The sequence below is a fragment of the Eretmochelys imbricata genome, chromosome 3 (genome assembly GCF_965152235.1).
Source record: "Eretmochelys imbricata isolate rEreImb1 chromosome 3, rEreImb1.hap1, whole genome shotgun sequence".
Taxonomy (NCBI): domain Eukaryota; kingdom Metazoa; phylum Chordata; order Testudines; family Cheloniidae; genus Eretmochelys; species Eretmochelys imbricata.
The window spans coordinates 15,595,179-15,619,645 of NC_135574.1; the positions used below are offsets into that span (position 1 = coordinate 15,595,179).

The following is a 24,467-nucleotide window of genomic DNA, read 5'->3' on the forward strand; positions in this document are numbered from 1 at the left end:
GTAGCCATCAATGCATCCCTACTGCTAGAGAAGGCAGGGTTCTCCACTGTCCTTAAAGAAGTAGCTGATGCCAGTTTTAGCCAGTAATGTGTATAGAAGATCCCATATTTGAGAAGGTTGCAGCAGATCTAAGCTGGCTATTTGAGTCCTCACACTTCCTAGATCCTCATTAATTGGTTTTAGACATGGGTTTGGGGTAAAAACTGCATTAAACTTTTTTTAAAATATGTCAGCTTCTTTTGGCACAGTAGGATTGGAAAGAGTTGCCCTTGAGTGCTGTGGGATCTGGTTACCTAGAGAATAGCTTCTTGCCCCAGCCCCTATGCCATAGATAAGACCAGTAGAGATGTCTAAAACTAAAGCTACCTTCCCACACCTGGGGGGGGGGGCAGGGGTGTGCTGTGGTAGCACCTTCTCCATCAGACATCCTGTTTCTGGAATTAGTTTCACTTCTAGCACTAGATGCTATAAAACCACATCTTTTTGTACTAAGCATTGAAGAGTATATTTCACAATGGGATTTGAGATGATCATGACCTCTAAGCTTGAGTATTAACTGGAAATCTGATGCATCTGAATTATGCTTAAAATCTTGAATATTAGGGGAAGGAATAGAACTGGGGATAGCCTATATGAAGCAGAATAAAGGAAGAATTAAACAGTCATTGTTTGTGGTTCTAGTGCTTCAACTAAGACAGTGATTTCCTTTGACATACATGAAACTTCTTTCACTCACAGAAGTTGGTCCAATAAGGGATATTGCCTTATCAACCTTCTCTCCAAAGTTATTTACTTACTCCTATTCCTGTCTTTGCTAGCTTAATTGTTAACTCAGCCCAGAAAATACCTTTATGAAGATGGTTAAGTTGCATATATCAAAATAAGATGAATACACATGAGGCCTTACAATTTCATATCCCAGACCCTTGGTTCACTCACATTCCATTTATGAAACCAGAACTCTCCCCTGTCTCTTTACTATTTACCAGAAATAATTACAACAGTAATTAAAACAGACACCTATTAAATCTTTTCATAAAACTGTTACAAATTTCAGAGGGTTTTTTAACAATCTTAGTTATGACTTGAATACTACTTGCAGTGATAAAAGTGAGTTTACAAGTACAAATAGGAAAGAACATTCTTGACTAGAGTCAAAGCATGCCATATTTTAGTAAGTGGTTTTTTGAACAGCACAAGCTTTCTTATTTCCTAAATTCACAGTTGCAATATATTTTAACCCCAGCTTTCACTAACTCAGTCACATGCAATCTTAAAGTACTCAAAAAAGCAAACACATCCCACCCTGTGCCATTTCAAAGAGCATGGGCTGGAGCATTCATTATATTTCTCCAATGGTATCATTTCCTGTGCTTACAGGTTTAGGATTGTGCATTTGTAAACGTAACCAATATTAGATAGGTGCCCTGCAGCTATTCCTAAACAATAGACATTAAAGTTTATTTTATTTACACTAAAACAAAACATGAAAACAAAGACCGCTTTTAGTTTGTAGGGATATACAAATCAAAATAGCTGAACACGCAACTCCCCCACTTCAAAACCTGTCAGTTATTTTTACAGTACAGTGCATGTTTCAACTTAAACAGGTTTTGTGACTAGCAAAATCCCTTTTTCCTGGGGGTATTGGCTCACACATACAAAAGTTTCTCTTAGAACACGTTGCTCTTCACTAAACTGTATGTTTGGGTATGGGAATTCTGGGCACAAATGTTATTGTTGACAGATGTACTGAACTTTTCCCCCTAAATTAGTAAATTGCCTAACAGATTGAATTATACCACTTTTAAGCTGATTTAAAAAAAAAAAATTGCAAGTGCTTACTACACCCTTGAGGATATAATTTACTTGCTCACTGTGGAGTTTTCTAAAAAGCCACATTAACACCCCTGCCACGTTGAGAGAAAGAATAACTATTCAATGATGCAAAGAAAGATCACATTGTCTATCTTGTATGAAAATTTTAATACCAAGGTCATTGGGACGAGGGGACAGAGCTTGAGTGAAGAAGCTACTGGAAACAGACAGTAAGGGGAGATTATCTAGGCTTCTGCAAGGAAGTACTGTCAGACTGTAGGTCTCAGTTTTGTATGTGAATATTTATTCTATTGATCTGCAAGAATTATTGCATATAGGTTACTAAGATCAGAAAAGGTAGAGATTTTATACATCAAAACGTCTCCCCTTACCGTCCAACCAAGATACTTTCCACCAATTCCTGAGGACAAGACTGCCAAAGTAAAAATTGCAGTGGATCCTGACCTTCCTGTGAATAAAGTTTACTGGTAGCCCGATTTTAATCTAGGTTCATCTGCTCTGAACTTCAAGGTCTTAGCCACTACTGTGAACACCATTTTCATCTGTTTTAGAAGAATTATTTGTCTGATAAACTACTGACAAGTCTACTGACAAGTCTACTTTTGTTATCACCTGACTCACTAAAAACAGGTTGTGGGCTACTCCAGCAACAGGCAGCTTTACATTATTGGCACTATGGCCACAGGGTGATTTTCCTTGACTACCTAAACCAAGATGGAGGTGGAGCAATAGCACATGCTCCCCAGGACAATTACAACAGAATTTCAGACATGAGTCAGATTAAGTTATATACCATGCCGAGTTTTGAAACTGAATTCTGTGACTACCAACTCAGTTTCAGTATTCTTGCCCATCTTTAACAATAAGATATAGCCCATGAAACACCAGCCTTCTGTGGGTCATATAACTCAATTTAGAAATGCACAACCCTGCCTGCTACAATTAAAGACCAAAATGCAACTTGCAACTTGTACAAACACTATCCTAGTGATATTTATGTTGAATGCACAAAATCAGAGCATTTTGGATAGTATACATTTAATCTGCCCATCCTTCCACTGTGGATCCCTTACACTCTTTTCTTAACCTAAACAGATTTTTGTTTAAATCCATGATTTGTTTAAATTCAGAAGACCAAGAGCTTAGTGAATCTAAAAATGATTTCTATTTCCCTAATATTAGCCCAAAATGAAGTATCCAAGAGTTTAAAGTTACTAAATCTCTACATACATATCCTTCCAGTGTTACCTAGAGGGTTTTCAACCCTGAAAAATCAAGTGGTTATATAGAGCAACAGAAACAAGCTCTCCCTGTATGCATCTGTTACACATTTACTCCAGTGCACCACATGTATTAATTTTCGCAGATCTACTTACCTAATTTCTAGGAAAACTTCTAAGCTCAGAATAGCAAGAATAACTTTTCATTGTTTTTATTAAAGTGCCTTCATTGGAAAGTAATATTACCCTTGTAGTAATGGCTGGGAAATTTCAGAGTGTTGCACCTGCATGCTAGGTAGGTGGCTGTGGATTAAGTGTTTAATAAAAACTAAAAGAAAAACAACAACAAGAATGCTACCAAGAAAAACTCCTATAAAATAGGCATAGGACTCCGGTGCATAATATCTAGGATTCAGGTCTCTTGGAACTTCCATAAGAAGCATATCTTCCATATTGCTGAGTGACCCATTGTTTGGCAATGGACTGATACTAAGCAGATGGCACAACAAGGGATACAGATCTGTGAGACTCATGGCTTCTTTGGTGGTATTCTTTCCAAAGGCAGGACCATAGGCCAAGAAGATTGGGTGCATTTCTGGTAGGACGTTGTCGTATCCATGATTACCCACTGGAAAGAAAAGAAAAAGTGAGTTATCAAAAACTCTTGACACCTTCAAGTTGTTAAAACACTTCCATTGCTCACTAAAAGTAGGAAATATTGAATCTTTGGACCTTTTCCCAGAAAATCCTCAATTCAAAAGGAAAAACAAACAGCCTAATTTATTGTAGCAAAGATTTAACTACATTTCTGAACAAGCACACAAACTTTAAGTAGTAGCTAACAGTCATAATATTAGACATTGTGAATCAATGCCTAGACGGTTAGCATTCATTTCACATAAATCATCAAGGGAGTCACTTAAAGCATTCAAGAATTTACTGCAGGAGGCTTCTGTATTGGCAGGGAGGCTAGAGGAGTTGATTCAAGAGCCATCAGAGACAGGAGAGGCCTATGAAGGGTAAGCTCAGAAGGTGTTAGAGTTTGGCGTGCAGTCACAGGCATCATGCACCGAAGCCTGCTTAAAGGAGAGAATTCTACTCAACAACTGGGCTGGCGGCTCTATACCAAATGGAAGCTTTTTTCTCAACCTCTGCTTGACTATTGGCCAATGTCCAGCCTTCTGGAACTCAGAGGTAGTGCGAGACCCTGACTCATCCTCTATCCCACATGCCTGTCAATGATATGGCGACAGAAGCATGGAAAGGTCTCACAACTAGTGCTTCAATTCAGTTTTCTTGAAAAGAGCCACAGTCTCACAGCTCATAGGTAGCCCTACTCCAAGAGAAATGTGTGCACATGAATACATGCATCATGGAGGAAAAAAGTGAGGAAATAGTTGGATTAATATGAACAGTGAAAATATTTGGTAAACTATGAAGAGTACTTTGACATCAGCTTTTCACCAGTTGGAAAGTTTGCTTTTAAGTGATCCTAGAACTGACAAGATTAGCAGCATAAGACAGAATCAGCATTTAAACTTACTGAGCGTATCACCTCTAAGATGAGCATCCCATATTAACCCAGTAATGAAAAGCCTCCGATGAAATCCCAAACCTGGCTCTCCTCCATGGATACCTCCGCCTCACTATTTTCTTTAAATTTGTACACAGCATTGCTTTCTAGTTTTTCCATGAAAGTGGCAGGGGTCATAACCATCTGTATCATACCACTATATACCATCTTTCAAAGACCACCATGAACATACTTTGTTATCACATCATTCTTCCCAACAGACAAAGTAAGTAGGTGATGGAATGAAAATAGTGCCCATCTTGGAACAGGATGCACTGACAAGTGGAAGAAGGTCGAAGGCCTATATTTTTTTCAAGAAGTGCTAAAATACATGTCTTCTGACTATCAGGCCCCTTTAAAGTGTCTCAAGCTGGGCACAGAAAAATGGCAGCAGTCACTTTTGAAAATTTACACCCAAAACTCTCGAGGATCATGCCCTAAAAAATAAACAGAAGGAAAGATGATGACCACATAAAGCCGCATGGACATCCTAATTAGAATATCCTGATATACTTACAAATGCAGTAACTCTTACATCAGGCATTTGGGTGAGAGGAACAATGTGCGGCTAGGCCAGGAGTGGGCAAACTACGGCCCACGGGCTGCGTCCAGCCAGTCAGACCTTTTAATCCAGACCTCGATGTCCGTTGGGGGTTTGCCCCACTCCGGTGCGCCTGCCAGGGAGGGGAGCTAGAGGCTTACAAGCGCTCAAGGCCTGATCCCACTCCCCGGCAGGAGCGCCAGGTGGGCAGGGGGAGCAGGGCAAGCCCCCGAACCCACTCCCCGGCTGGAGCTCCGGAGTGGGGAAAGTGATGAGGTGGACCTGGATAAGGGGATGGGCCATGGCCCACCCATGGCTACACCCCAGCGCAGTGTGTCTTTTCTGATTTTAAAAAAACACGTTGCCATTGTAGCTCTTTTGAAAATGAGGCCCTGCATGTAGTGCATGCAATCTTGTAAAGCACCAGTTTGACGTAACGGCAACAGTTAAGATTTTCTTTTCCCTTTCAAAAATGAGTGCTAAGAGCTAAGAAAAAAAAAAGAAAACAAGAAGTGGACAGTAAGTGTTGGGTTTTTAACAGAGAAAGGAATGCAAAATGTTTTTTCACAAACATGAACCCGAAGGCTGTATTCCTGATTTGTCAGGAGAGCATCGCAGTGTTCAAGGAGTGCAATTTGAATCACCATTTTTCAACAAAACATCCTAATTATGGCAGCAATTTAACAACTGAGGAAAGGGCAAGAAAAGCTGAGGAACTCGCCATGAACTTAAAAGAAGCAAAATATTTATGTGCGACAAGCTACAGTCAAGGAAGCCATTACAAAGGCAACTTATGCTCTGGCGTTTAAAATTGCTAAACAAAATAAGCCTTTTGCTGAAGGGGAGTTTTTGAAAGAATGCATTGTTGATGTTGCTGGCATGCTGTGACCGGAATACCGAAACAAACAGTTTGTTACGAAGAACTGTTACTTGCCATGTAGAAGTGATTGATGAATATTTGGCTTCTGAGTTGAACAAGAAAGCACAGAGCTTTACACTGTTTTCATTAGTCCTCAATGTCAGCACTGACATTCAATAACCATACTGTGTCATTTTTGTCAGAGGAATTGATGACAAATTGGAAATCACAGAGGAATTTTTATCAATGGAATCAATGAAAGGCACAACTAAGGGATCAGATTTATACGAGAGGGTCTCTGGCTGCCTTGAACATCTGAAGCTCCCCGGGAGTAAACTGGCAAATGTAACCACAGATGGATAGCCAAATTTAACTGGGAAAAACATAGGACTTTTAAAAAGAATTGAGGACAAAGTAAAAGAAGATGACCCTGATAAAGAGGTGATTTTTCTGCATTGTATTATACATCAGGAGGCCTGCTGATGTACAATGTCCTGGACATCGATCATGTTGTTCGTACAATAGTGAAAATAGTGAACTACATACGAGCAAGGGGACTTAATCATTGGCAATTCATTTCCCTTCTTGAAGACACTGACGCCGAACACCAGGATTTACTTTATCGTACAAATGTCCACTGGCTCAGCCTAGGAAAGGTATTGCAGCAAGTGTGGGAGCTCAGAGATGAAATTCGCATGTTTCTGGAGATGCAGGGAAAAGAAAATGATTTCCCTGAATTAAAGAATTCAAATTGTGTGTGCAACCTCACTTTTGGTGTAGATATCTTGGCACATTTAAATGAACTTAATGTGAACCTGCAAGAAAAGAATGTGTTTGTACATGCATTGTATTCTAGTGTGACAGCTTTCAAAGTCAAGTTTGTCCTTAGTCTTGTTTTCAAAACAAGACTGAGTGTTCGCTCACTTTCCCACACTGGAAGAGTGGGAAGTGTTCCCAGAACAGATAGAAAAGTACAGCAAAATTTTGAGTGACTTGCATGGAGAATTTTGTCTATTTTCTGACTCTGAGACGATAGAGAAGACACGAGAGCTGGTGTCATGCCCACTGTCATTTGACTATGAGAAATCCCCACAAAAATTACAACTGGAGCTCATTGATCTCCAGTGCGATTCCAGTTTGAAGGAAGAATACAATTCAGAAAAACTGGACGAGTTTTATGCCTCCTTGAGTGAAACAAAGTTCCCAAATATCTGTAAGGTAGCACAGAAAATCCTTATTTTGTTCAGGTCCACCTATGTTTGCGAACAAACAATTTTCCCTGCTAAATTACAACTAATCTCGCTACAGATCCCAGTTAACTGACCAACATCTCAGCTTGGTATTGCGGATTTCCACAATGATAATGGCACTGGATTTTGATGCCATTGTAAAGAAGGGTGACCAGCTGCAGGTTCACATTAATCAAAGGGGGTAAGTTTAGTTTAATTACTGTAATATGTTATGGTGGTATACTTATAATAGTAAGTAAGGTTTTATGTTTATTTCCACCAAAATATAATCTTTATTAAATAAAGTTTATTTGAATCTCTCTTCTTCAGAGTTAAACTGAACATCAACAACATTCCTTAATTATGGTTTAAAAGTTTGAATATATTTTGGTTATTGCCACGATCAAATGGAGAAACACTGATGATTCAACAAAGCTAATTACAGATTGAAAAGAAGTCAGCAATAAATGTGAAAAACTACCAAACTTTTACGTAGTGCAGTACACTGAAAAGTTTTAGCTAACATACAATCTGTGTTCGGACAGGAGCAAAATTGTGTGGTAAAATCAACAAACAGTTCAGTAATGTAATTTTCTAACAGCACATTGTTCAACAGAACTATTTTAATAGCATTGATTTTGAAACAAACTTGTGTTGTCCCTGTTTGAACACGAATTGTTAATTTCATGAGCATTCATGGCCCGCCATACAATTTCCATACCCAGATGGAGCCCTCATTCCAAAACGTTTGCCCACCCCTGGGCTAGTATTTTCTTTGCCTGTTTAACAAAAGCGTTCTCCAATTTCTGAATCAGCAGACCAGTTTTTCTCATCCATCTCAGAAGTCCCTTCCAAAGCAATGTCTATGTATTCTGCACTACAGACTAATCCCCCCTCAGATCAACAGGCTGAACTGGCAGTTCTTCATACCACAATGCCATACTTTACAGAATTGTGCTCTAGGTTCTTAAGAAGTTCCAAGATACAGGTCTTGCAAAAGGTCTTGCTTATTTTTTAAAGTTATATTTGTGATCAGCTAAGTTTTCTGAAGCCACTTTAGGACTGGATTTTCAAAAGCTCCTACAAGTTGTTGGGAGCACAAGTCCCACTAACTTTCAATGTGATGGTACATCTCAGTCCCTTTGGGGGTTCTGAAAATTCCACCCATATGTTTGAAGACCTCTTAACCCTTTTAAAGCCAGGTATGGGCTTTGGGGGCTGGCGAGGGGGTCACAGCATTTAATAACTTTTTATTGTGCTAGTTTGAATAGAAAAGAATTTATAGCTCTGAAACAGAATGAAGAAAAATATACTTACAGAGAAGTTGATCAGACTTGTTTTGTAAGATTTCCCATCCTTTATCAGCCATTGCTAAGATTGGTTGAATTTTACTGTTGTGTTTGTAATGTAATCTATTCGGAATCTCCTCCTTTTTATAAACAGTCATGTTGGGATGAGCATTGACCAAGGCTTCATACACTTCATCAAGTTTGCCTTAGACCAAATAAAACAAGAACTTAATAGTGACAAAACACAAGTAGCGATGATGAGTCACTTAGTATACATGCTAGCAACAGCTTAAATGATCTATTTCAGCAGTAGGTATGAAGGATGAAAATAATTGTTATACTGAAGAGCAGAATTTAGCCATAACGGAAGTTATAGACAGACAGGCTGTGATAATTTTATTGTTAAAAGTTTTGGATGGTCACATTAGTCACCAGAAAGGTTTGGTGAAATCACATAACAACTTATTGGAACGTGCTCTTATGGTCATGTCCCTCAATATAAAATTACAACAGTTCTCTTATGTTATGCTTTTCTTTTTATTTAACACAAGAGTAAAATGGTCTACTTTTTGTAGTATCATTGTGCACAGCAGTATGAGTTGCACTTATTCACTTCAGTTAGAAGGAATTTAGGTAAGCCCCTTTGTGGATAAATGGATTCTTCCCAGTTACATATAAAGCTTGAGAGCTGGGAAGTGACACTTTCTCTCGTGTTCTGTTCAGAGCACACAGATTTCTCAAGGAGCAGAGCTTCAAAGGGGATTGCCACATTTCCCCAGAAACCATCTATGGTGCTCAGTAGCACCTCAGTGGCAGTTGGGTTGCTTTAGAGTTTATCTTACTTTAAAAAGCTGCATTGGGAGCTGTTGATTTCTCCATGGCAGCCTCGAAAGCATAACTTTTACTTAGGAGGAAACCAACAATCTTCAGTTTAAGTCCACAGTATTTACTTGAGAGAATTTCAGTCCCCATTTTGGTATCTGGCCCTAATTGACTTTGTCTCCTCTTTATCTCACCATTTCAAATTATAGGTGTGGCAATTTTCTTCAAATGGTGGTTAGGTCCCAACTATGCAGCTAAGCAATCAACTCATGGTTTTACGGGGGGGAGTCCAACTCTGTATTCATAGAATATCAGGGTTGGAAGGAACCTCAGGAGGTCATCTAGTCCAACCCCCTGCTCAAAGCAGGACCAATCCCCAACTAAATCATCCCAGCCAGGGCTTTGTCAAGCCTGACCTTAAAAATATCTAAGGAAGGAGATTCCACCACCTCCCTAAGTAACCCATTCCAGTGTTTCACCACCCTCTGAGTGAAAAAGTTTTTCCTAATATCCAACCTAAACCTCCCCCACTGCAACTTGAGACCATTACTTCTTGTTCTGTCATCTGCTACCACTGAGAACAGTCTAGAGCCATCTTCTTTGGAACCCCCTTTCAGGTAGTTGAAAGCAGCTATCAAATCCCCCCTCATTCTTCTCTTCCGCAGACTAAACAATCCCAGTTCCCTCAGCCTCTCCTCAGAAGTCATGTGCTCCTGTCCCTAATCATTTTTGTTGCCCTCCGCTGGACTCTCTCCAATTTTTCCACATCCTTCTTGTAGTGTGGGGCCCAAAACTGGACACAGTACTCCAGATGAGGCCTCACCAGTGTCGAATAGAGGGGAACGATCACGTCCCTTGATCTGCTGTCAATGCCCCTACGTATACATCCCAAAATGCCATTGGCCTTCTTGGCAACAAGGGCACACTGTTGACTCATATCCAGCTTCTCGTCCACTGTAACCCCTAGGTCCTTTTCTGCCGAACTGCTGCCGAGCCATTCGGTCCCTAGTCTGTAGCGGTGCATGGGATTCTTCCGTCCTAAGTGCAGGACTTTGCACTTGTCCTTGTCGAACCTCATCAGATTTCTTTTGGCCCAATCCTCTAATTTGTCTAGGGCCCTCTGTATCCTATCCCTACCCTCCAACGTATCTACCTCTCCTCCCAGTTTAGTGTCATCTGTATTATATGATCCTAATGATATATTCTGTCTTTGGAAATTCTTTACTTCTTATTGTTAATGTTCCTGTAATGCTCAGAGGTCCAAATCCAGATTAGGCCATTACTGCGCTAGGTACGGTACAAAAACTGGTTCCTGCCCAAGGAGTTTACAACTTATTTCAAGACAACAAGCAAGAAACAAGCAATAAGGTGGAATGGGAAGGAAGATGAAAGTAAATCATAAGATTAGACAGTTACATAGTCTAAGGGCATGCACAACTTGAATATTCACACCAGATTAAAAATTTAGGGAAACTATAGAAATAGATGGGAGGTTTAAAAGAACAGTAGAAACATGTAAAGGTTCAAATATATTTTAATCTACAAGTTTCTGTTCATCATTGTCTATTATTTGTATTGTAGCGCCTCAGAGCCCGTCATGAACTAGGACCCCATTGTGCTAGTCACTGTACAAACACAGAGCAAAGAGATTCTCTGCCTCAAAAACTTTACTATCTGCATCAATTTCTCTCTTCTTCTAGAGATCTATTTCTGTACTACTTTTATCATTTACCTATTTCTGTTTTCTCTAAAGTTTGTTGCAAAGGCAGCTATGGAATGGGAAGTGGAGGAAGATGAGGGGAGAGTAGTAGGGGAGGAGCAGTGCAAAGCGTATAGACATGGAGTAGGGCTAAGAAGCAGTAAATAGTAGGGTCCAGGAAGCATGGTGAAGGGAAAAAAAAGTATCAGTAAAATGTCAGAGACTCCACAAATGGAAACTGGAGGAGTCAAAGGTGCTGCTTTTTGAAGAAATATTGTCTGATGCCAGGGATCTTGCCCTTGTCTTCATCCCTGGCTTTTAATACTGTTCTCCTGTGATTTACTCAGGAAAGCTTAGGCCCAAATAAATTTGTTAGTCTCTAAGGTGCCACAAGTCCTCCTTGTTGTTTTTACCAGAGGGTATGGCTAGACTGCAACAAACACCCGTGGCTGGCCTGTGTCAGCTGGCTTGAGCTAAGGGGCTATAAAATTGCAGTACAGATGATTGGGCTCAGACTGGAGCACAGGCTCTGAGACTCTTCTGCCCCAACCCCTTGTGGGGTCCCAGAGCCTGGGCTCCAGCCCGAGTCCCAGTGTCTACACTGGAATTTTATAGTCTCCAGCGCTAGCCCCATGGGCCTGAGTCAGCTACCACAAGGCCAGCCACAGGTGTTTTACTGTAGTGTAGACAAACCCAGAGAAACCCCCTGACAAATTTCAAGTCCCTGTGCCAAAGCATGGAAGCAATGAAATGGTTGTAATTTTTTTAAAACATAGGCAGCAACGTATTTCCCCTTAATTTTATTCTCTGAAGTAACAGAACTGTTTTAGCAGAAACTTTTAAAAAGTCAACCTGAGGTAGATCGTTGGCATGGAAAATGTCACCTCCAGTGATTAAAATCTGGCTAGTTATAAGCTTGTGGGTCTTGTAGTTGAAAGTGTCATGCAACCTTCTCTTTAGGTCATGCTCTCAGATCCATCTATACAATATATTCCATCTTAGAAGATAAAGGTAACCGAATATCACTGTCCTCAATTCCTTTCTTGGCAAGTTCTGTGCTTGCGGTTCCAGCTTCCCTCGGCCTCACAAGGCCCCATCCTGCTCCCACTGAAATCAATGGCAGTTCTGCCCCCAGCTACAGTGAGAGCAGGACTGGGGCCTTGGTGACACTACTACCCCTTACACAGAACACGGAAGGCTATTTTGGACGATTGACGGCATCTGCTATTGTAGAGCAATCATCTAAAATAGCCTTCCTGGTCTTGTTTAGATAGAGGTGATACCATGAAGTTTCAGAGAAGAAACTCTGAATCCAAGACTTGATGGGTTACGTAGACGAGGAAGGGGGTTTGAAAACGGATATAATTTGGTTCCTAAGCTTGCTCCTATATGTGCCAGGTTTTGAGTATTAAAGCTTTGCAGTTTGCTTTTCCTTGCTATCATGCCTTCCCCGTTTTAATAGTAATAAGCCTGCACATGCTGAATCTATTTACAATATAATTTAGGACTGTGTCACATGCGCTATGCAAGTCAGAATTTTGTCACTTTAGCTGAGCAGGACGTTTCTGCAGCACTAGCTGATATTTAGAAATAAAGCTGCTATGTTCTTTTTGTGTTTCATGCATCCACATTTCAAAACAGGCAGCACGCCAGACCCCGCCAAGTGGTCTCTTTGCAGCCTAGAAAGAACTGAAGGGTCGGAAGTGTGGTTTTAACGGTCACCAAATGTTTCTTATTTGTCTTTGGGGCTAAAACTATGACCTTATTTAGTAAAAAGGTCACAGCATGCTTCTTATAAGTGGATCCTCTCTCTCCTCTGACTGCTAGACCAAGTTCTGTCTTCAGTTACACCAATACATTCTGACTGAAGGCAATGTGGTTGTACATGTCCACCCACTTCCTGCAACCCTGCTCCCCTCTACAAAGCATTAAAGTCTCTTTTCTCACACCTAGATTGAGAGAAGATAGTAACCTCTTCCTGGACATACAACCTTAGCCTCAAATTAAAGTTAGTCACATTTGTATGTAAATTAAGGGCAGAATTTGGTCTGCAATGTTCAGCATGTAGGATGATGTACTTCTCTCAGAAAGGTTCAAATACCCCTTAAGTATATCACTGGGGTTGCCCAAGCTGAGAAAGGCTAAGTCTGATTTTTTTGGAGAGGGTAGGGGACACGCAGAGGAAGAGGAAAAAGAGCAGTATATTCTGATAAGAGGTTGGTATATCAGTTCCCTCCTAGCAAACATTAAAAACATCTCAGCTTCTACTTTTGATAGATGTCATTGGCTTCAACCAGTCAACTATAAGTAAGAAGATACAATGAAGCATGGGTTTGCTCTATCAGAAATAATCTGCACTCCAAACTTTTTAGAACAAGTTTTTCCTCTCCTTGCTGAAGACGGTCACTAGTGCTGTACTGACCTTTGGGGCCTGAACACATTAAACATGATAATAGTGGCTAAATTAGCTATAAGAATTTACTTTCTTATTTGATTTCTTAAAACATAATTCCACACAAAAATTGAAAATAAAACCTCTAGCTGTGGCTAGTGACTGAGTCAGAAGTAGTTAATTGTTGGACAATTCAAAAAGAGTTAAAGCCTATTGGGAAAAAGAAAGTAATTTTAGCTATGCCTATGAAAGACTAGTTTTATATTATCAGCAAACTAAAGAACTGAAACAAAACATGAAAGATCAGCATCTTCAAGCACAAGATGCTATTTAAAGCAGTGACCTCCGAATGGATAGAAAAAAAAGTACATTATGCAGCAATGAGATAACAAAGTAAGATGCCACTCCTATTAAAGGGACACGCTGCAAATCATTTAAAAAAATCCTGTCAATTAATGTTTTAGAAATTAAATTGAAGAGGTTTAAAAAAAATCTATGTTTATTTTCAACATCTGCTTCCATTTCACAGTTCACTCAGCTTGGACAGCAAATACCCTTGTGAGCTTCACTTTGTTTTCATACACTAGTACAATGCTGCAAATGCTGCAGAGAAGTGTTTAAAGCCACAATATAAATCTTTTTAAAGCCTGAATACATTTTTATTAAAATCAGCTCCTGTAAAATTGTATTTATTTTAAATTCAATCTAGATTTGGGACCTTGATCACCTTTCAATGCATGTTTATATTTCATGGAGAGGAATTACAAAAATAGGTAGGAATTAAGTTAGGAATACAAGTTTATGATGAATATATTGCAAATATTTCCAAGGAAGAAGGCCCTCTGCATTCAATTTTAAAATTCTGTGCCACTATTTTCTTCTTCTCTGTTATATAACCACCACAGAACCAAAAGAAATGGTCACAGACGAATACACTAGTTGTCACTGCTGGAGAGTTGTGATCTAATTTTGTTTACATGCTGGTGAGAATCAGGGGTAACCCTGTTGAAGTCAATGAAGGTAAATAAGTGAAACCAGCATGAGGCCCTTGGTGATTCAAGTCAAGTATGAGTATGGAGAAAACCCTATTGGATACTCCTCAACATCATATTTGGCAATGAGATATCAACGTGATAGGTGCCTAATGATTATACAGTACAGACCCGTTTACACGCGGATGTCAGGAGTCAAGCCATCACGACTGCGTGTTAATGGACAGCGGGTTAAGAGGGCGATGCTGAAATATCTTACGATATCTATATACATACATACATATACACACACACAATTATCTAGGATTACATATGCATTCACAGTGTCCCAAATACTGCAGGCCTATCTGTTAAAGACACTTTGCAAGAATATAAATTCAAATGTGTAATCTAATAAAAACGTTACTACTACTACACAGGGCTGAAAGTAACTCAGGACACTTACCGGTATGGGGTAGGGGCGGGGCTAGGTTCAGCACCCCCCAGCCAGCCCTTCCAGGCCGCCTGGTCTGTGCCACCCAAGGCTCCTGTGGTGATTTAAAGGGCCCAGAGCTCCGGAAGCTGCTGCTGCAGTAGCAGCATCCGGAGCCCCGGGCCCTTTTAAATCGCCGGCACTGGGGCAGCTGCTCCCTTGGCCCCCCCCACCCATCAGCAGCCGAGGGGGGGCAAAAGGGGCAGGGACCTTAAAGCGCTGCCGTGGCAAAGGACCTTGCAGCACTTTAACGTCTTGTCCTATCCTTGGAGGTTAAGGAGAACATTTTTTCTCTCTCCTTGTATCAACCTTTATTATACTTGAAAACTGTTATGTCCCCTCTCAGTCTTCTCTTCTCTGGACTAAACAAATGCCTTTTAAATCACCAGCACCGGGGCAGCTGCTCCCTCTGCCCCCCACACCCATCAGCAGCCAAGGGGAGGCAAAAGGGGCAGGGACCTTAAAGTGCTGCAGGGTCCTTTCTCCAGTTTGTCCAAATCTTTCCTGAAATGTTGCCCCCCGGAACAGGACTCAAGATTCCAATTGAGGCCTAATCAGCGCAGAGTAGAGTGGAAGAATTACTTCTCTTGTCTTGTTTGCAACACTTCTGCTAATACAGCCCAGAATGTTTGCTTTGTTTTAGAACACTGTTGCACTGCTGACTCATATTTAGTTTGTGATCCACTATGACCCCCAAATCACTTTCTGCAGTGCTCCTTCCTAGGCTGTCATTTCCCATTTTATATGTGTGCAACTGATTGTTCTTTCCTAAGTGGAGTACTTAGCATTTGTCCTTATTGACTGTTATCCTATTTACTTCAGACCATTTCTCCAGATCATTTTGAATTTTAATCCTATCCTCCAAAGCACTTGTAACCCCTCCCATCTTGGTATTATCTGCAAACTATAGAAGTGCACTCTCTATGCCATTATCTAAATGATTGGTGAAGATATTGAATAGAATTGGACCCAGAACTGATCCCTGCGGGACCCCACTTGTTATGTCCTTCCAGCTTGACTGTGAACCACTGATTTCTCCTCTCTGGGAACGGTTTTCCAACCAGGTATTCAACCACCTTACAGTAGTTCCATCAAGGTTGTATTTCCCTAGTTTATTTATGAGAAGATCATGTGAGATAGTATCAAAAGCCTTACTAAAGTCAAGATATGCCACTCTACCACTGCTCCCCCTCCCCCCATCCACAAGGCTTGTTACCCTGTCATTTTAATGCCATAGTTCCTACCTTCTTTTGGCAAAATCGCTACCACAGGAGAATGGTCAACCATTGTATACAGCTCTCTAGCCACATATCGATCAAGCTCTATGAGCCTTTCTGAAGAAGACTGTGTCATTCCATGGTCACTTGTGATTATGATATTCAGTGTGTCCCACAACTTTGCTTTCTTCAGTTCTGACACAAGATATCCCAGCTTGTTATCAATCTCACTAATGACTGCGCCCATACGTGGATTTTCTGGGCCTAAAACATGCCCCATCGCATCAGGCTGCTCCCAATACAGAAGACCAAAATTTATGGGTTCTTCTGAGGTAAACCAATCAATAAGTTTGTTAACTCGATCTTCGAATGAAACAGACTCATTGTAAAACATATAGTGTGTAGGAAAGACTCCATGTATTTTTACATCTGTTCCAGGCCACATAGCAGCTCCAGTTTTATGTCCTTCCATTTGATTGGTGACCCATATTGGACAGGCCTCTTCCCAGAACTTTGAATTATAGATGTTCATGCTGTTCAGGGAGAAAGTTTTGTTCAGGACAGGATCATACATTTCATTAGCAACCATGCCATGGCTCTCTGCATAGAGACCTGTCACCATTGTATAATGATTAGGATAAGTTTTTGTAATAAATACATTAGTAACCTGTTTAACATGAGCACCATTCTTCATGATATAATGAAAGTTAGGCGTTGGGACTTTATAAATATAATCCCATCGAAATCCATCAAAAGATAATAGTAACACTCTGGACTGGTCCTGCTGGAAACAAAGTGTGCTTGGAAAAGTCATCATACAGACTGCCAAGACTCCCCAGTAGCAATTCAAAGCCATCCTGGAAAAGCTTTTTCACTCAGGCACAAAGTTCGTATCTCTAGAATACAAAGGCAAAATTCGGTTACCACTTCAGCAAGTTAATTATCTTGAATACTTATCTTTACTACAGTATAAGTGAATCTGAACAAGTCAGTGAGTAATCCCTGTCGAGAGGTAATCATGTGGCTCCCATCACTGTGGAACACCTCACAAACATTAGTGGATTTCCCCTCACAACACCCCTGCTAGGTAAGGAAATAGTATTATCCCCATTTTACAGATGAGTAACTGAGGCACAGAAAGATTTAATGATTTACCCAACGTTACACAAGAGTCTGTGGTACAGCCAGTGCTTTGAACAAAAAAAAACATTCTTCCTCGTCCACCCTGACAAATTTGCCAACATTTGAGACACTATATATATATATATACACACACCCATGTAAATCTATCTTGAGTGTATGTGTATATATGTACATACATACACACACTCAAGATAAACTTACAAGGGGGGAGGGGGGGAAGAGGTTTCTGTGTATAAAACTATTTCTTTAAAGCTTCCAGTTCCTTGTTAGGTTTGTTCTTCAAGTAATAAATAAGATACTATATTTTCACTAACTCCAAGACTAAGCCTGATATAGGCAACTAAATTATTTAGACACCAGCTTCTTGAAGTGATGCTACTCAAAGTAATTATCATGTGCTAAGTGCAACCCTGGGTTTCAAGTTCTTGGGGGAAAAAAAGACTAAAAGCTTTTAACTCTAAAAGAGACAAGGAGTTAATACCAGATTGTGGCAGCAAAGGTACCAAATAAAGAGTCACCAAGTATATGTCAGCTGTTCAGCAGAGGGGAAGCAAGTCATCACAGGGAGGCTACAGTTAAAATTTCATTAACACTCCCTAAGTGTATTTTGATACTGGAATATCATATGTTCAGTAGAATAGAAGAATTACTTCTCATGTCGTGCTACTTTGATGATAAAGGCACTATCAATTTTAAACTACTATCAATCTGGCTCATATTGAAACTAGAGATTTAGAGGTGAAATACTCCATACAACTCTCAGCCATCTAATTTCCCCTCACATACAAAGATTTTAAATCTATCTGCTACCAAAAGTCTCTTGATTTATGAAGGAAAAAGGCAGAAAAGGAGAAAGATTAACTAGCATCTCAGATGATTCACAACTGCACTTTCTAATCAGTCCAGTGCTAAGCATAAAAATTGTTTTGTCCTTTTAAATCAACAGTCACTGACTTCTGAATATACTTAATACAGAAAGCATGAAATGAGAAATTCTTTGCTAAAATGAGAAAATTCTTATATCTAATCTGACCACTGTAAACTAAAACCAGTGATTGTTATGGGTTGCATGCAGAAAATGTTTTCTTTCTAGATAGCCATGAAAATAATTAGCTGTGTCTGATCAGCTGATTCATCAAGAAATCAGCTGCCAGCAGACACCCTGAAAGGAGTTATCTATATATAACAGCAGGTGCAGAGCTCATACAAAATGAAGTCATCCTCTCTTGTGATGCTACTTATTCACTGAAGGCTTTAGTTTTATCCTTCCCATATACTTCTAATCAAGACTCATTAATTATTCCAATTCAAGGCAGGCATATATTCCTGTAAAGCCTTGAAAACAGGTTTACATGCAACAGCTCGTTTCCCAAAAACCTATTAAAAATGCCTGTTTGTCCTGCCAAGAGGATTATTCCTCTATTTGTTACAGGCTTGCTGCATATGGCTGTTTCCTCGTTCTATTGTTATTTTAACCAGTTCTAGCAGACTGATGGGTCCATTGCCACATAACAGCAACAGTGAGGCACATCATGCAGATTTGCCTTTCACTCTTTATCCAATACATTCATTATTTTAATGACTTTTGAAATCAACAATATACAGCCTTCCACTGAAATCAGTACTAGTTTTACAATGAATATCAAGTAGACCACATCCACAAGGCTTATGATTGATTATCCTTGTGCATCTGATCTCTCAAGCTGAACTTTCCTTAAAAGACAAGGTTGAAGAACAAATGAAGGCAGAACTCTTGTTTTATCTATCTGTGGAAATCAACCAAGTACTTGTGAGCCAAAGACTGCCTCAGTGTTAATCTCCACAACCTTTGGCAATTTTTTCTCCTTCCCCATCAGCTTATAGCCTGGATCCCAAACCCTGCCCCAGCTCAGCTCTCTCCTATAATACTTCTATCAATCAATCTGAACTACCTATGTAGCCACTCAAATGGCCCTCATATATGAACACCTCACAAATATCAATGGATTTATCCTCAAAACACTTCTCTAAGGTATCAAGCATCGGGGTAGCCATGTTAGTTTGTATCCACAAAAACAACAAGGAGTCTGGTGACACCTTAAAGACTAAAAGATTTATTTGGGCATAAGCTTTCGTGGGTAAAAAACACTTCTTCAGATCCAACTGTGGTTTTTTACCCACAAAAGCTTATGCCCAAATAAATCTGTTAGTCTTTAAGGTGCCACCGGACTCCTTGTTGTTTCTCTAAGGGAGGAAACTATTATCTTCATTATACATACGGTCAATAACATAGCCAAGAATTGAACCTGGATCTCCTGGTCCCAATTCAGTGTTTTAATCTCAAGATCACCATTCTTCATGGTTTTTACAATTTCTGCTTCACAATATAATGTTTGAAAGCATAGCAACAAAAGTGACAGAGGAGTAGAACTAAGCAAAAGGATGTGAGATGTGGACATGTGAAGAAAACAACATTATAGTCTTCAAATACATGGAGGGACCAATTTCTATCATAAATCATCAAATAGTAATGGGTTTAAGACAGAGTTGGGAAAAAGTGAAGGTTACATTACAGAAAAACTTGATAACTTGTTCTATTGCAGAATCATTTTTACAGTTAACAAGGAAGATTACGGAAAAGAATGAATTAGAAAATAGCAGGTACTAAAGACCTCTTTAATACAGTGGGAAACTGGGAGCCCAGTGTGGAGCCCAGGCAGCAGATGGGTTCCAGCTGGAGCCCCGCCCAAAGTCCTGGGGTGACAGCCCAGCTGTGAGCCCTGCAGGGTTCACAGCAAGGAGCTTTTCTTGTCAATTTCACAGCTCCAGTGCCTAGCCATGAAATTGACAAGAATGACAGCCAACAGCCAAGGTAAGTAAGATAGTGTCTACACAGTTACTGTATCACCCTAACTACACTGAAATAAGCCCTATGCCTCTCCTGGAGGTGGAATTATTAGGTCGGTGTAGTAGGGCACTTACACTGGCAGGAGCAAGCTTTAGCGTACACACTGACATAACTAGATCAATGTAAGCTCCCTTAAGTTGCCCTAACTCTATAGTGGAGATTGGACCGTAGCCTGACAAAGAAACAGCAGAGAGACAACAAATGGATTCTATGACAACTTTGCTGGGTTGCGCACTGGCTTGGCCAGAATGGACTACGTCTTAACCTTTGCTTCTCTATGGTGCTTGCTAACCTAAGAACTTCCAAATAGATCCTACTCTCTTTTGAGTAGGGCTGCCTGGCTGAGGTGCACTGGTCCCTGAGAAGTGTAAAAGTCATGAATCTATCTCAGTTGGACTCACTGGGCAGAGTTCACAATGTGAAACAGGTGTACCGGAGCCCAGAGGCTCAGTCTCAGAGGCATTGAGGTCCAGTGACCTATCTTTAAGGAAGAGTGGGATCCATGGGGGATCTGGTACACAGAAGAGGCTCCTCCAAGGAACTATTTAAAAACTGGGGTGCAGCACAGATACTGGGTCTGTGACCATCATCTAATCATCTCTTCTTGCCTTAAGAATCTATTAAACACATTCACTGAAGTTTGACATAAAAGGGATGACATACTGGAGGAGATCAATAGGGATCAAGACATTACAGGGATCTTCCACCAGAACCCCTTTTTCGCCCCTGACAGTGTTCACGCCTGTTATTTCAAGCTGACCAGGGCTGTTTTTTTTTAGGCTTAGTTACACCATAGCATATATTTGTGTGAGGTTACAACATGTCCGGGAAGTACACTGGATAGTTTTGATCAAATTTACATTCCATTATAAGCTGGCCCTCCTCCCCCTTCAGGTACTACCCAGTTAATATTCTGGCTTGGGTCTTTAATATCACATGTTTTACAGTGGACACAATTCTGAACATTTATCTGCAACCGTAACCCTTCTCCTGTTTCCAGGTAAACATATTCATAAACACCTGCAGGACAGAATCTCTGTTCTGGCCCATTGTATATAGCTAAATTTTTGTTCACAGGGACACTGTCATCCTTCAGAGTCAAATGAGGAGGCTGGTCATGTTCATGATTTGTCCCACTTAGAGCCACAGAGGACAGGAGATCAAAACTGATTTTTCCATCAGGCTTTGGATATTCAATAGGAGTACAATCTTTGGCTGCCTTTAGCTGATCAGAGTCTGGCCCTGGATGTTTTAATGTCCATGGTTCCATTCCTCTCAGTATCCAATAAAATATACCAGTATAAATCACTCCTCCATAGACACCCAGTACTCCATGGCAGGAAGGTCGGATATTCCTAACAGAATAGAGCTCTTTCCACACCCAGGATTTCTTCAAGTTTTCTTCATATTCAGGCACATCAAGTCCTATTGTCTTCGATTGGAGGTTCTCATTAGTTAGTTGGTTGAAAACAGCTTCTGAAGCCAACATGCCACTTTTCATTGCAGTGTGTGTACCTTTGATTTTAGGAACATTCATGAAACGAGGACTGCAACCAATTAATACTCCACCAGGGAAAGTGAGTTTGGGTATAGACTGGAAACCACCTTCATTCAAGGCTCTAGCACCATAGTCAATCCTTTTTCCACCCTCAAAAGTGGGCTCCACACTGGGATGATGCTTCCATCTCTGGAACTCTTTAAATGGGCTCAAATAGGGATTTTGATAATCTAAACCAACCACAAACCCAAGAGCTACCAATGGTTCACCTTCATTTGAATGATAAAGAAATGATCCTCCATATGTATGTCTGTCCAAGGGCCAGCCCACAGTGTGCTCCACTCTTCCTGGTTTCCATTTCTTTTCATCAATAAGCCACAACTCTTTCAGTCCAATACCATAGCTCTGGGGTTGACATTTCTCCCTTAGATTGTATCTGTTGTACAATTGTTTGGCAAGATGTCCATGACAACCTTTTGCAAAGAACGTGACTTTGGCATGTAGCTCCAAACCTCTTTCAAAGATAGCTTTAGGTGCTCCATCCTTTTGAATGCCTACATCATTAGTGGCAATCCCTTTCACACCGCCATCTTCATGAAAAAGAACCTCAGCTGCTGCATAGCCTGGATACACCTCAACACCCAAAGCTTCTGCTTGCTCACCCAGCCAATTCACAAAGTGCCCCAGGCGCACTATATAATTCCCATGATTAGTCATTGGAAGGCCTGGAAGAATTGGCACTGGAATTCTGGAATTCTTTGTTAAAATCCCAAATTTGTCTTCAGTTACTGGAGTCTGAAGTGGAGCCCCTCGCTCCTTCCAGTCCGGTAAGAGTTCTTCCAAAGCTCGTGGCTCAAGACAGGCACCAGGAAGTTTATGTGCACCGATCTGAGCAGCCTTCTCCACCAAGCAAACACGAACTTCTTTGCCATACTCATTGGCTAACTGTTTAAGTCGAATAGCTGCAGAAAGACCCGCAGGGCCTGCTCCAACTATAACAATATCAGCTTCTTCTGCAAATCTTTCCATGTTCACCCCTTCCCATCGTTTGTCTTTGTTCCGAGAATGAATAGTATAGTGTGTAGTGATTCGAGGCACAGAGGAAGTAGAAGCCCATCTTGCAATACACAAAGGCGGTAGAATGTCTTCCTTTACTGACTTTAAAGCACGCAAACAATGATGTGCTTGGCTGGAGAGCGTGCAGAGCGGCAGTGGCATGGTGCCTGCCTGGTCGCCCCCTGGGGACGGGGCAGCCTCCCCTCAGAGCTGGGGCAGGGGGCGAACGCTGCCACTGCCCACTATGCACAGCCCGCCGCCCAAAGCGCCCAGGGGTCCCCCGCTCTGCCTTCCCCGAGCGCCCGGGCTCTGGAGCTCCGGGTCAGCCTGCCGCCGCGAGCCCACACACAGCCCCGGCCAATGGCATTCACCCCACACAGCGCACACCCGTCCCCGCCCCACTGCGCCTGCTGAGAGGAGCCCTGGGCATTCAGATACACTAGGGTGATGGGCTTAGATACCACAGACAATAATTTAGACTGCAATCCAAGCAAAATGTCTCAAAAGCACAGTTCAGTGTAGAAATGCAGAGGGGATCAGCACGGAGCATTTGGATCAAGCAGGACAGAGGGAGATGTGAGCCTGTGTGGCTTTTTGGGGGTGGGAGGGGTGGAGAGGTTATCTTCTCCTTCCCACCAACCTGCACATCTAAAATTAGTCAGGGAAATCAATAGTAAAATAGATTTCAGAGTAGCAGCCGTGTTAGTCTGTATTCGCAAAAAGAAAAGGAGGACTTGTGGCACCTTAGAGACTAACCAATTTATTTGAGCATAAGCTTTCGTGAGCTACATCCGATGAAGTGAGCTGTAGCTCACGAAAGCTTATGCTCAAATAAATTGGTTAGTCTCTAAGGTGCCACAAGTCCTCCTTTTCTTTTTTAGTAAAATAGAGGTTTAGCAAACCCCACCCAGCCTCATCCTCCAGCTGGCCTCCTGATCCCTAGCTGGGGGAGACAGGCACCCACACAACCTGCCCTCAATCAAGAGAAGCAAGTCTCAGGGGCAGCCACCCCATCCCCCATGTCCTTGTCTGGGCACACCCGATATATGGGTCTAGAAGGGGGAGCTGACAACCCCCTAGGACAACATGTCGGTATCCACAGGGGAGCCAGCACCACCCCTCCACAGAACGGTATCCCCTGGGGCCACAGGGAAGAGCCGGCAACGCCCCCCATAGATCGGTATCCCGGGAGGGGGCCCGAGTGGGGAGCCGGCACCGCGATAGGTCGGTATCCCGGGAGGGGGAGGGGCGAGCGCGGGCCCAGCCACTCACGGGGGAGGGGGCAGAGGGGGCACGTACCTCAGCGCCTCAGTCACACGCTCCTGGCGGCCCGTTCACAAGCGGTACCGCGCCGACCCGCTGCTCCGCGCCCCTCCCAGACCCCGCCCCTTCCCGGATAAGCCCCGCCTCCTCCCGCCTATTGTTTGGGCACTTCCTGTGCCCCGCTCCCTGCCCCCAATGGCCAGCGACGCTGTCCGTCAGGTGTTGGGAAAGCGTGGTCACGGGCGGGGCGGAGAGGGACGCGTGCGCAGTCGGGAGAGCAGGTGACGGGCGCGGGCTGGGTGTTGCCTTGGTGCCGCGGGCAGCTGGGCTCTTCGGGCTCGCAGCCACCCTCCCCGGCCTGAGCCCTGCCTGCTCCTAGCCCTGGCCGGCAGCCGACCTGTGCCCGACCCCCCCGCACGGCCTGTGAGCTCGTTGGGGGGCAGGGGCTGGCCCCGCGCGGGGCCCGGGGCATCGCC

The 24,467-nt window shown here is 42.0% G+C and overlaps 1 protein-coding gene and 1 pseudogene across 2 annotated transcripts; both read right to left on the minus strand.

Annotated features, from left to right (window-relative positions):
- Positions 1 to 961: 961 nt before the first annotated feature.
- ENPP5 (ectonucleotide pyrophosphatase/phosphodiesterase family member 5) lies at positions 962 to 24,083 on the minus strand. 2 transcript variants are annotated; one of them, XM_077812430.1, is made up of 4 exons: positions 24,028 to 24,083; positions 16,172 to 17,040; positions 8,579 to 8,755; positions 962 to 3,687 (listed from the first exon to the last, which is right to left on the minus strand). In XM_077812430.1, exons 2-4 carry the CDS (start codon positions 16,998 to 17,000, stop codon positions 3,302 to 3,304), a joined length of 1,392 nt encoding a protein of 463 aa, XP_077668556.1. In that variant the 5' UTR covers positions 17,001 to 17,040; positions 24,028 to 24,083; the 3' UTR covers positions 962 to 3,301. The 2 variants fall into 2 exon arrangements, with proteins under 2 accessions (XP_077668556.1, XP_077668557.1); XM_077812431.1 differs by lacking the exon at positions 8,579 to 8,755.
- On the minus strand, positions 20,957 to 22,890 carry LOC144261948 (electron transfer flavoprotein-ubiquinone oxidoreductase, mitochondrial pseudogene; annotated as a pseudogene).
- Positions 24,084 to 24,467: the final 384 nt, after the last annotated feature.